Here is a 12,446-nt window from a genome sequence, read left to right on the forward strand (position 1 = left end):
AAGAATTGCTACCACAAACAGCATTATTAGAGGCCAGTTACTTGTTCTTATGATATATACTTCTAACCGCGGATCCCCCATCTTGTGAATAAATACCAAAGGAGCAACTCCCAAGAGAGTGAGTCTGGGGAATGACTCCGACCAAAACGTTGAGCAAGAAGGAATGGACAAAATGCCCATCCTGGCAATCCTAACTGTCAAAACAGTAGTGCTTTGTGAATGTGTGCATTAATGTCTAGGTATCTTGGGCATGCACTCGGTGCGAACGCAGGGGCAGCAGCCTTGGCCTAGGTGGAATGTGCCCACAGACTTTCTGGAACCTGCTCAGTCAATGCATAGCTTATCGTAATACAGAGGACTATCCATTGTGAGATAGTCCGTTTCTGCACTGCTGTACCATTCTTCGTACCAGAGGACCCCAGATTTTTCTTGGTATGGCCAATATAAAAACACTGTGCTCATTTAGGGTTCAACCAATGGGAGTCTCTCTTCCTCAATTGAGGGATGAGCTAAAGCAAAGGTGGTCAGGAGAGTAATGGCTTGAGTATAGGCGTGACTTGCCCCACCTTGAGGGAGTCTGGAATGAGGCCTTGTTGTAGGGAGCTGTTGATTATTTTGGTCCAGAGAGGGAGGAGCCAGGGGATGAAGTCTTTTACAGCATTAGCAGGTAGAGGGTCTGTGAGGTGATTAGAGGGCTTCACGGTGCAGAGCAGTTTGTGTATTGCTTCTTCCGAGTAGGTATCGAAGTACAGCCAGGATGCCTTGTTTTTAGGTTGATTGTTAGACATTCTGGTGTTGTTGGGGAATCGGCTTACATCCATGATGAGGTCATTTCTTATGTTGTCAGACTTTAGCTTAAAGAAAGCAGAGAAGGCTTCACAGTGTGGGGTGTTGCTTGTTGTGCTGTTTGATTGTAAGGGTTGTGTCTTTGTTTGGGTCTTGATTAGTTCGAACAGCTTTCTTGGCCTGTTTTTTGCTTGGTCCAGCTGGCGGCTAAAGAAGTCCGACTTGGTGCGCTTTATTTTCCTGAAGTAGGCATTTCTCTTGTTTTTAAGCCTTTTGAGGTGCAGTGCTGAAGGGTCCGATCTCCAGGTGGGCTCTGCCATTCGCATAGTACGCCTGTCGTCATTGATGTCTATCGTCATATCAGGGGTTAGAAATTTTGGTGGAGACTCTCTTCAGTTGCAGTGGGGCGACTTCATCGACTATTGTATTCATAGAGTCAAGGTAGTGGTCGGTCAGTGATTGAACATCCGAGGCATCTGAAGGGGGAAGGAGGAGATTGCCGATGTGGGGAGGCAGGGTAGAGGGGTTAAGATTCTTCATGTCCCTTTTCCATGTTTTGGATTTGATTGGTTGAGCCGGGTTGGGTTTAACTTTTTCATTGATAAAGAAGGTGATAATGTGGTGATCTGACCAGTCGCAGGGTTGGATCGCCTCCAGTTGTGTAGAGTTCTCTTTGGCAATGATGAGATTGAGTATCGAGCCTTTGACGTGTGTTGGTCTATCGCATATTTGGGTGAGGTCAAGCGCATTAAGGAAAGTTTTGAGACTATTCACCACTGTGTCTTTCTGATCGTTCCAGTGGAGATTGAAGTCACCCAGGTAGACTTGGGTGGCCTGCCGACCGGCATTGGAAGTGATCATGTCCATGAGTTGTTGGGTGAATATGAGATTGTCACCAGGCGGGTGATAGAGGAGATGTAAAGCACAAACTTGTTTGCCCTCGCTGGTGATGTCGAGGCAGAGGAGTTCACAGGAGGAAAGGGAGGGGGAGTTGACTTTAGTAACGGAGAGGTTGCTCCTAAAAATGCATGCAATTCCCCCGCCCGTCTTGCCAGGGGACCTGTCCAGCCTAATGATGTGATAATTGGGGGGGGACTAGTATGTCCATAATCGGGGTAGAGGCTTCATTAAGCCACGTTTCCGTTAGAATGGCTAGGTCCAGACCCATAGCTGAGACGAGATCAGCGATGTCGGAGGAGTGTCTCTGGGCCGATCTGTAATTGAGTAGGATGCATTTGAGTTTGGGAGAGAGAAGGGTGGTCGAGCTTTCTAGAGTGAGTGGAACTTTTCTGAGGTTGTTAGGGACGGAACCTCTGTTGTTGAGTGTTAGGAGCCTCAGAGGGTTTGTAAGAATTGTGGGTATGGGGATGTGCGTGTTGGATATGTGTTTTACCGGACCTGGGCCATAAGAGCGTAGGAGAGAGCATAGGTCGCGGTCCGACAATGGGTTGAGGACACGACGGGGGCGGTGGGAGTTATTGCGAACGGGGATTGTCGGCCAGCGCGGGTGTCGTCGGAGGCGATGGTATGTAGGGAGGGTGCGTCGTTTGTAGGGTAGGGGGGTGGTGGGAGGTAGACTGGGCTGTGAGGAGAGAAGGTCTTTGATTGCGTGGACATCTTTTTTGATTTGTAGAATATCCTCTTTGACTTGTTGGAGGGTGGATAAAGTCAGGTCAGGAGGTGCGATGGGGTTGGTGGTGAGAGCCATTGGTGAATGGTTGAGTAGTGAGCTGGAAAGCGGGCAGGGTATCGAGGGGGGGGACATACTAGCGTTGTTGGAAGGTTCTGCTGTGCTAATGAGTGGGATGGCATTCAAAGTGTGGGCGTGTTTGTGGGCGAGGGGTGTGGGTGAAGTAGGTGAAGTAGGCGGTGGGTGGGAGGCATAGGTAGTGACGTCAGTGGGAGACGGTGCCGGTGAGTAGAAGAGCGAGTGAAGGCTGAGGACAGTGGGGGAGACAGGAGGGTAGTGAGGGCTGAGAATAGGAGGTGGGAGAGAGGGGGATGCTAAGGTAGGGGAGGCGGTATGTTCTGTATCTTTTGTTGGGAGGGTGAGAGTGTCGTGGGTGGGAGTGGGGAGGGAGCTGGGGAGGGAGAGGTGTCCGCCGTGGGGGGGGATGGGATGGGGGGGGTGGATAAACACCGAATGGTGGTGTGTTCAGATGGTGGCGTGTTGTGGGTGAGTTGTTGTGTCAGGTGTGAGAGACTCGTGGGTGGGAGTGGGGAGGGAGAGGGGTCTGCCGTGGGGGGGGGGGATGGTAGGGGGGGTGGTGTGTTCAGATGGTGGTGTGTTGTGGGTGGGAGTGGTTATGTCAGGGGGAGAGGGATGGAGGGGGTCATGTTAGAGGGGTGGCTAGTATATGAGGTGGAGAGATTTGTGACTGTCCTATTGTGACTGTCCTAAATTAATTTCTTCTTTGATGGGGATAGCTGCTATTGTTTAATTCATTCGGTTATAGTGATTATTTAGTGCTTAATTTTCTCAATTAAGCATGCGTGTGCACTTTTGTTATCTGATTTTTTTTTTAAACCAAAATAAGCTTCGATAGATTATTAGGGTGTAAAAAGTACAGGAGCCAAGAAATATTTAAAGTTGTAGGAGTTGATAAGAAGGTTAGTGTTAGGGGTAGAGAAGGGAACAATTCGATTACTACTTACACTTTCTGAACCTACTTTTTTGGGGTCTTGAACTCTGTTATACTAACATGTATCAGAGTAGCAAAATCATGGATAATTTAGTTTGTAGCATGGATACTTTCAAAAGTGAATGTACAATGAACAGCAATGCCAGCAAATAAAACCAATTTTTTACTGTGTACCTATTTCAAACAGTGAAACTGTAGCAAATAAAAAGGGAACATTTCAAACCTGATTTTTAGTAAGTGTGGGATCCCATAATCCTACATCATCCCATGTAGTGTTCTTCACATAAAAGTCATTTGGTTCAAATGATTTGAAATCCTGAAAGGTATAAGGTAAAACAGTTTATAAGCAAAATGTTGCACGTTTGATTCAATTTACTTCAAGTTATATACCTGCATTATTAGCTGTCCACAGGAAGAAAATTTCACTTGTGGTAATGAACCCGCTAGGTTGGTATATTAGCCTCAAGATATAGATCTCATGAAGATTAGCCTCGAATGCCTATTCCACACAGTATACATTGAGTCCACTACTTTGTGGAGCACTACGCAACAACCACACTGTGGGACACTAAATTATAATTTGTTTGTTCAACATTTTTTATCAGTATTTGCATAATCAAACAAGTGAGAAACTGTGATAACAAAAAGGAACAGTTGTACATAAACATGGAGTCAATATCGCAAACAAAGTTGAATGAGCACAAACACAAACAGACCAAATAGGAAGAGAGGAAAGAAGGAAAAAGAGGAGAAAAAAAGTCTTACGGAAAACCAGAGCAAAGTAGAGACAGGCTGAGTTACAGGTACAGTATACAAATCTCATCTTTACAGCACACAATTGAATATAACAGCAAGCAGTTAAGTTCTCATATTAACGAACGAGAGTAAGCTAATTACCCAGTTAAGGTCTCATATTAACAAATGCAAGTAAGCGAATTACCTATCCGCTTCAAGTTGATTTATTCGGCAAATGGAAAATAATTAGGTTGGAGTGATCAACAAACCATTGTTGCAACTAGATGAAGTGAAGGAATAGTTATTTGAAGGTAGTTTAGTGTAAAGAATAGTAGTATCAAGCGAGTTTATGTTGCTTTTGTGTATTTCTGTCTCCCAATTTTCGTTAATTTTGTAGGCGTTTAGTAGATTTTGGCGAGAGCAGCTTGGAGGCCATGCAGAGTATGTGGCTAGACTTACTTAAGTTGGAAATAAGTAAGGATTGAAATGGATCCTTAATGAAGACTGAGCACTTAGATAGCTGTAGCTTTAGGTTTAGAAACTTGTAAAGGTCTAGGTTATTTAATATAGAACATTTTTGGAGGCAGGAGAAGGGGATTGGAGCGGTGTCAGTTTATAGGTGTTTAAGTAGGTTAATAACTTTCTGCGACCAATCATACCATTGAATTGGTTTTCTGTCTAGTTAAATTTTAAATTGGAATGTCCGATTCTTATTTCAGAGAAGTAGCCCATTCACAATAAAGCATTTTTAGTGTTATGATGTATTTAGAGTGCGGAGGATGGGAATTTTTCATTGCCAGATATGTAATAATGGGTCTGTCTTCTAATAAGGACTTTTCCATATCAATCCATATTGGTGCTTAGCCTACCTCATTAGTAAACTATTTAAGGCCTTATTTGACAAGTAAGGCAGCTTGGTAATTCTTGAAGCTAGGAAGGCCAATACCATCCATGTCTTTAAGTAGATGGAGGTTAAGTGAGATTCTTGGATTTTTATTTTGCCATAAGAATTTGTTAAATATTATGTCAGTTCTACAGAGGAAGTCTTCAGAGATTGTCAGCGCGAGCCCACTAATTAGATATTTGATAAGTTGGAGTCATCATTTTCAGAGTTCAGCTCTTCCCCCACCAGGAAAACAATGTGGGTGACCAATCGTCTAGTAATGCCTTAAACTTTTTGAGGGTAATTGCTTCATGGTGTTTGATGATGTAGATGAAAGACCGGAGTCTCCTAAAATTTCTTTAGAGATCTGGTTATTTAAGGGTGATGCCTGAAGCACAAGTTACTTACCTTCGGTAACAATATATCTGTAAGAAACAGTAGTTAGTATTATATTCCTTACCTTAGAATATCCCCAGGCGTCAGACTGGATCCTGAAAATTTTGCGTAGCAGTACCCCTGCGCGTCGGTAGGCGTCGTCTGCGGCTCCGAGTCCGTCGTCGGCATCGTTGGTGCCGGGATGACGTCGTCGGTGCACTTAGACGCCGCCCTCGCGCGCTGACGTCAGTTCTTATACACAGCTTTTCCGCGCCAGAAAACGCAGAGCCATGATAAAAACCAACACTGGTGCCATAAAACTAGGGCCCTGAAAGGGGATGACCTGAACCCTAGATATCGGTTCGCAGAACGGGGAGGATGGGTGGGGCAGTAAGGAATCTAATACTAACTACTGTTTCTTCCAGATATATCGTTACCGAAGGTAAGTAACTTGTGCATCTGAAAGAAACAGGTTAGCATTAGGTTCCTTACCTTAGAATAGATACCCCAGCAATACCAACCCCGGTGGTGGGTCTGCGCACCAATGATCACACCAGAAAGTCCTGGAGAACGGAACTGCCGAAAAAGCCATCTCTCCGGACTTGGCTGTCCAGACAGTAGTGTCTAGCGAACGTGTGCAGCGAGGCCCACGTAGCTGCCTGACAGATGTCCTGCAATGGGACTCCACGACCCAGGGCAGTGGTAGACGCCGTGGCCCGAGTAGAATGGGCCCTCAGCCCAACAGGAGGCTCCTTCCTCGCCAAAGATTAGCAGATCTTGATGCACAAGACAACCCACCGAGAGATGATTCGTTTGTGCACCGCCCGGCCCTTCTTAGCGCCCACGTAACCAACAAAGAGTTGGTCATCCACCCGGAACTGGCGTGTGCGATCCAGATAAAATGAGAGCGCACGTTTTGGGTCCAGACGGTGGAACCTCTCTTCCGCTTTCGAGGAATGCGGAGGCGGAAAGAAGGTGGGCAAGGTGATGGACTGCCCGATGTGGAAGGCTGTGACCACCTTGGGCAGGAAAGAGGGTCGCGTCCGCAACACAACTTTGTCCGGATGGACAGAAAGGAAAGGAAATTTAGAAGAAAGGGCCTGGAGCTCATTCACTCTCCTGGCAGAGGAGATGGCAACCTGGAATGCAGTCTTAAGGGTAAGAAGACGAAGAGGACAGTTATGAAGTGGCTGGAAGGGAGCGCACATCAGATAGGTCAGAACAAGGTTCAAGTCCCACTGAGGCATCACGAAAGGAACAGGAGGGAACATATGAGTGATGCCCTTCAAGAACCTATTTACAACTGGGGACTTGAACAAAGAGGGCTGATCAGGTAGCCTTAAGAAGGCGGAAATGGCAGAAAGGTAACCCTTGATAGTGCCCAGAGCAGAGCCCTGCTGGGCAAGAGAAAGAAGAAAGAGAAAGACTTCAGAAAGAGGGGCAGAGTGGATACCCAGCCTTTGCTGTGCACCATGCCACAAATTTGTTCCACCTGCAGGCGTATACCGATTTTGTGGAGGGACACCAGGCTGCCAGAATAACATCACAGACTTCATGAGGCAATTCAAATGGCCTCAACTGTCGCCGCTCAATCTCAACACATGGAGGTGGAGGCTGGACAGGTTCGGGAGGAGGACAGTCCCCTGCTTCTGCGACAGAAGGTCCTCCTGAAGAGGCAGACGAACCGGGGGATCGACTGACATCCTGAGTAGCTCGGGATACCAGTATCTTCGTACCCAGTCCGGAGCCACAAGGATGACTCCGGCCCGGTCGCGCCGGATCTTCAGCACTTTGGGCAGAAGTGGTATAGGCGGAAAGGCGTACAACAGACCGCAACTCCACTCGCGACGGAAAGCGAGTGCCGCCTTGGAAATTCCAACGCGCAGAACTGAGGACATTGCGCGTTCTCTTCTGTGGCGAATAGATCTAACCAAGGCTCTCCCCACTGCTGAAAGCAGCCCATTACTTACCATTTGCTGGCTTGACTGTTATTCTTTTCAGCTGCTTCCTAATTGGCCATCCTATATCTCAAGTCACTTCCTTTTATTTCTCTAAAGCATGGACCAAGTACTAACTGATTTTATTTGCCAAGTGTCCTTCTGCTCCTCGCACTAGGATTTAAGGTACTTTTTATTTTCAATTTTTAGTCTGTCAATTCCCCTTCCATTGTTTTGGGATTTCTTTTAACTTCCCGGCAGTAGAAAAACAGTCAGAACGAGAATAAGAGCTAACTCCTCAAACATCTGAATCTTAAATCCAGAATGCCTTAGGTCCACTTTGGAAGAGGAAAGCTTGAAGCAAAGTTGTGTACGGTACCCCAATGAACAGAAGGCACTCAGAGGGCTTAAGCTAAGACTGGGGCACATTGATGGACAAGCACAGGCCAGAATTGTGAAAGCTTGCAGGAGGTGAGATACTCCTTCAGTGAACTAGTTTTGTGCTGTCTGTCATCCAGGAATAGGAACACAGATTACAGATATCCTGAGATGGGCCATGACAACTGCATCACCGCAATTAAGACTAGCGGTGCCAATGCCAAACAAAAAGATCATAAACTGGCAGTGAGTGGGTCCTGGTGAGTAACACCTTTCAATCACGCTTCCTGCACCAAAAGACCTTGAGCCAGGTACAGCATCATGAACTTGTCTCTGCAGAAACACGTGTTCAAGAGTCTCAGCTCTAAGATTGGATGGCGACCACTGTCCTCAGGAACGAGGAAGTACTGAGAATAGCAACCCTGCAATGGCACACTCCGTTGCTCCTTTCTACATCAGGACTCCCACTCCCTACCTGCTGTAAGATCCAAAGGTGGACCTCTGAATGAATCAATCCGTAGCACAAAAATGATGGTGAGGGGACTGTTAGAAGGGTAGGGCATAACCCCCTTACACAATCTGAAGTACCCTATTTGCCCAATGGTACAGTCTTCCAGTCTTCTAACATAGCTTGTACAACCTCCGTTAAAGACAAACTAAAGGGGCTTTAAGGGCAGCAAGAAGAAGGAGGAAGTCTGCAGGGTTCTATGACCCCCTGCTCCTATATGCTGTGAGGAGCAGTTATACTTTTGCGGAGGCTGTGAACGCTGACAAAAATGAAAATCCTCAAGAAGTTTCTAAACTGGTGGTAATCTTTCACTAGGCCATTGCTTGGCCTGCCTTGAAAAGGTGAAATGCAGAATCTTCCACGTCCTAAAAAGGCTTTGCTCAGTTAACATGCTCATCAATGTCGAGTGAACATCTACAGAGAAGCCCACTGGCCGGAGCCCTGCATGCATTCTCAGGGCCACAGAAGATCACATGGCTCTAGCATTATAATCTGCTGAATAAAAGCCCTTTTCAAACGCGAGACGTCATACAGCAGACCCCGCCCGCCCTAAAGACTGCCAGGCATGCTGAGGGCCACTATGTAGGTCATGGTCAGTAAGGTGTGGGAGTATCCTTCCAGCAGACAGGCAGGGTGCATTTAGAGAGCACTGCGAGGTCAGTGCTACCGGAAAAGATTACAGAATCTGCTTAATGCATGAGGAGGACTGCACCACTAATCTTTGGAGGGATTAGTGGACAGACCAGAAAAACTGTCTCCTGATGATGGTCTGTATCATCTCTCAATCAGCGTGCTCTGTGACAGAAAAGTGGTGGTGTTTTCCATGCTGCAGAGACTGGGACCATTGGAACTTCATTAAAGGACAGCAAACGCTCAGCGGTACTAGAAGTAAGCTGCAGGACCTCTGTCTAGATGTTGGCCTTAGTTTCTATGATGGGTAAGAATCTTGACAACATCAGCTGCCTTCCTTGGCACTATATTAAATGATGCCATCTCAGAGGGAGGTTGCCCTGGGAAACAATCCATTTTCACCCCTGGGAATGTATGAAGCCCAGCAGTCTGATCCAAGGACAAATATACTGCCCTATCAGATTCCAAAGGTGGAAGAAGGCTGACTACCTGTCGTAATATGTTGACAGATATCTGCCATCTACATTAGGTCAGAGTCTGACTCACATTAGTCCTGCATAGTCTGTCAACACCTTTGTTGAGAAGTATCCACCAGCTCATCCAAGTATTTCTGTTCTTCAATTATGTGCTGGGTTTCCCTCCTGGACCTTTGCAATATTGATTTGGTCATACGTCTAGTCTGTTATTTAGGAGTTGGTGCAGAGGGTGCCAGGATTGGTAGTGCCAGAGGTAGCGTCAGCATAGCCACTGGACAAATGCGAAATGGTGAAGGACATGGTCTAAGAATCTGAGCTGGAAAGCCTCTAGGCAGGCACTGGAGGTGTCCTGAGACGAACTGAGGGGCACTACTGGTAGAGGCTGCCACCGCAGAATAACCTTTATAAACACTGGTTCCGAAATGACTCCGCAGGAGGCAGAGAGCGCTGATACAATTTAAATCTCAAATGAGTGCAACCTTTAGAAGAGTATCTATATGGTGATATAAATCCAGTACACCACCTGCTTGGAACCAGATGTTTGGCAGAGGAGCAGGTCAAGACCAGCTTTCTCGTATGCTTGGGATTCTTACTGCGACAAAATTTCCTAACCACTGACAATTCCTGAAAATTATTTTGAGGAAAATGTCAGAAGAAAAACAAAACAAAAAGGGCACTGACAAAGATGCGCTGAGGTGGACATCACTTCTTACATCTTACCAGCACAGGAAAGCTAGGAACGTTTCAGGATCTGGTCTAGTGCCTAGAGATTTTCACTAGGTGAAGAACTCGCATTTTGAAGTATCCACTGGAAAGCTGTATTTAAAATGTGCAGCGTTCCCTCTGAAATATGGAAAATACTTCACAGGTCCTCGCAATATATACATTTTATCATAATGATATTTTTACACCACTCTACCCAGATTGTCTATTGTAATCAATCCCGTAACACTTGACTTCCGATTGTGCTAAACATTGGCTGCGCGCCTTGCAACAGATAGGATGACGTTTTTAACACTGCAAAGAGCACATTTCCAAAATTCTGAATTCTTACTTGCTAAATAATTATGGGCTTTCTCTCCAGTTTTTTTTTTTTTAAAGACCATGAAATATTTCACTTACTCTATCAAACATCTGCTTTGACATAAAACAAAAACTGCCGGGTTCTGTGATGCAAGTAACTTTGGCCGCCTGGTTTATTGTACCAGAACCAAATATGGCAATTAAGGACCATACTACACGGCAGCCTATTATGCATCAAATATATGTTTGATGGGTTATGTATGTTTAGACAGTTTGATGGAATTAACTTTTCCGAAAATAAAAACATTAGTCGGAATATTTTTTATTTTTGCAGAAAACTAGATATTAGTAGAAGAATTATACAATAAATAGCAGCATAAAATAGCAGCATGGAGTTCCGAAAATATAAAATTAAACAGGCTAAAGAAAATAATAAGTCTTATAAAAAGTTCGATGTATTAGCACATTTCTTACAGTATTAATTAACTCAAAGCATAAAGTGGCTCACAATGCAGAGAACACTGCATTATATCACGAAATACAATGGGCATAGTAATAAATATAAAACTTTTTACAGCATCTAAACCATTTAAATGTAAGGTAGATACTATAACATTTTTAATAATCTACATTAATACACTATACATCAAAGCTTAATAATTAGGAAATTTCATTAAAAAAACTATGAACTTCATACAAACCACTACCATATGGCACCAATCCTTAATTATGGAATTTTGGTTTCTAAAAGAACAGAACATTTTCTAATAAAACTTAGAAGCATTCAGGTTAAAATAAAATATCTACTTAGTATATGTCTAAAATTGCCTCCTCAGATTGATTCAACTGTGAATTGAAAAACTTCTATCCACATTCTTGTAGAGATTGTCACCCGCACCTCGTTGTCGCTTTTATCAAAAAATATAGTCAGCTGTCTCTCATGATTATCATGCTGGAGCTTCCGATATCGGCAACAGATACCCTTAAAAGCATCCACAATGTGCTTGAACTATAACTTCAGAGGAAGCCTCAGTAATCACTTAATGGTACTTTAAAAGGATTTAATCTGCTGGAAAGAAACCCACTACTAAGTTGATTTTTAAAACAACCACCCTGAACCTGCTGCCATGTTTCCAAAATCTCTCTTGGAAAAAATCTTTTACCAGATTAAATCCTACTGACAGATTTTGCATAGAAAGGGATTTGGACAATTCGGAAGTGGATTAAAGATTGTCGTACCAAAAATAAACATGTTTGTCAGCAAGGTTATGAATATTCTAAAGCATACAGTAATGTAGCTTAGAATCTCAGGAAAGTATAACCAACTTGTTTGATTAGAATTTATGGAACAACCTACTAATTGATGAAAATTATGTAAAGTACAATGTCTTTAAAAGACATGTGCTTCCCAATACAAGCATTTATCAAGAAAATAAAATTGTTACTGGTACACTATTTTCTTCTACATCCGTTATAAGTAACACTGTTTTTAATAAGTCTAAAATCAATTGCCTAACACTTCTCAATGAAAATATCTGAAACAATTATGGTGACAGGATTGAGTTACTTTATTCTTTTTTGTTGTTGTAAGTATTATATAGCGCTAGCTAAACCCGTGGGTATCAGAGCGCTTACAGCATGAAATAATAAAGTAGTGAAAAGCATGGTATAAGGATACATAAGGAGATAAGCAGAACAATAAACATTTAGAGACAATACATTAGAGGGGTGAGTAAAGAGGTAGCTTAGGTAGGTGAAACCATCAGAAGGCCACCAATTCTTGAGGTCTAGGTAGACAAAAAGAGTCTGGTTCAGTTGGCTTTGTCTGTAAAGTATTTGTTGAGGAGATGGAGTTTCAGGTCCCTTTTGAAGTAGGAGAAGGAGGGGTTGCATCGAAGTTCATTAGGGAGTGCGTTCCACAACCTGAGTACACTACCCGAAAAGGATCGGGACTGGGTGGTTTTCTTTTTCAGTTTCAGAGGGATGAGAAGAAGTGGTTTAGAGCTTCTCAGAGTTCTAGCTCTTTCTGCTTTCACTAAGATTTTTCAATGAACATTAGTCACTTTGGTGCAC

The 12,446-nt window shown here is 44.1% G+C and overlaps 1 protein-coding gene across 1 annotated transcript in view; it reads right to left on the reverse strand.

Annotated features, from left to right (window-relative positions):
* The window catches only part of ADNP (activity dependent neuroprotector homeobox), a 117,328-nt gene that overhangs the window by 18,404 nt on the left and 86,478 nt on the right, over nt 1–12,446 (reverse strand). The window contains exon 3 of the mRNA XM_078652045.1: nt 3,652–3,744. Coding sequence (XP_078508171.1) covers nt 3,652–3,744 — 93 coding nt within the window. The remainder of the gene's footprint in view (nt 1–3,651; nt 3,745–12,446) is intronic.

The sequence above is a fragment of the Lissotriton helveticus genome, chromosome 7, assembly GCF_964261635.1.
Source record: "Lissotriton helveticus chromosome 7, aLisHel1.1, whole genome shotgun sequence".
In the NCBI taxonomy this organism is placed as follows: domain Eukaryota; kingdom Metazoa; phylum Chordata; class Amphibia; order Caudata; family Salamandridae; genus Lissotriton; species Lissotriton helveticus.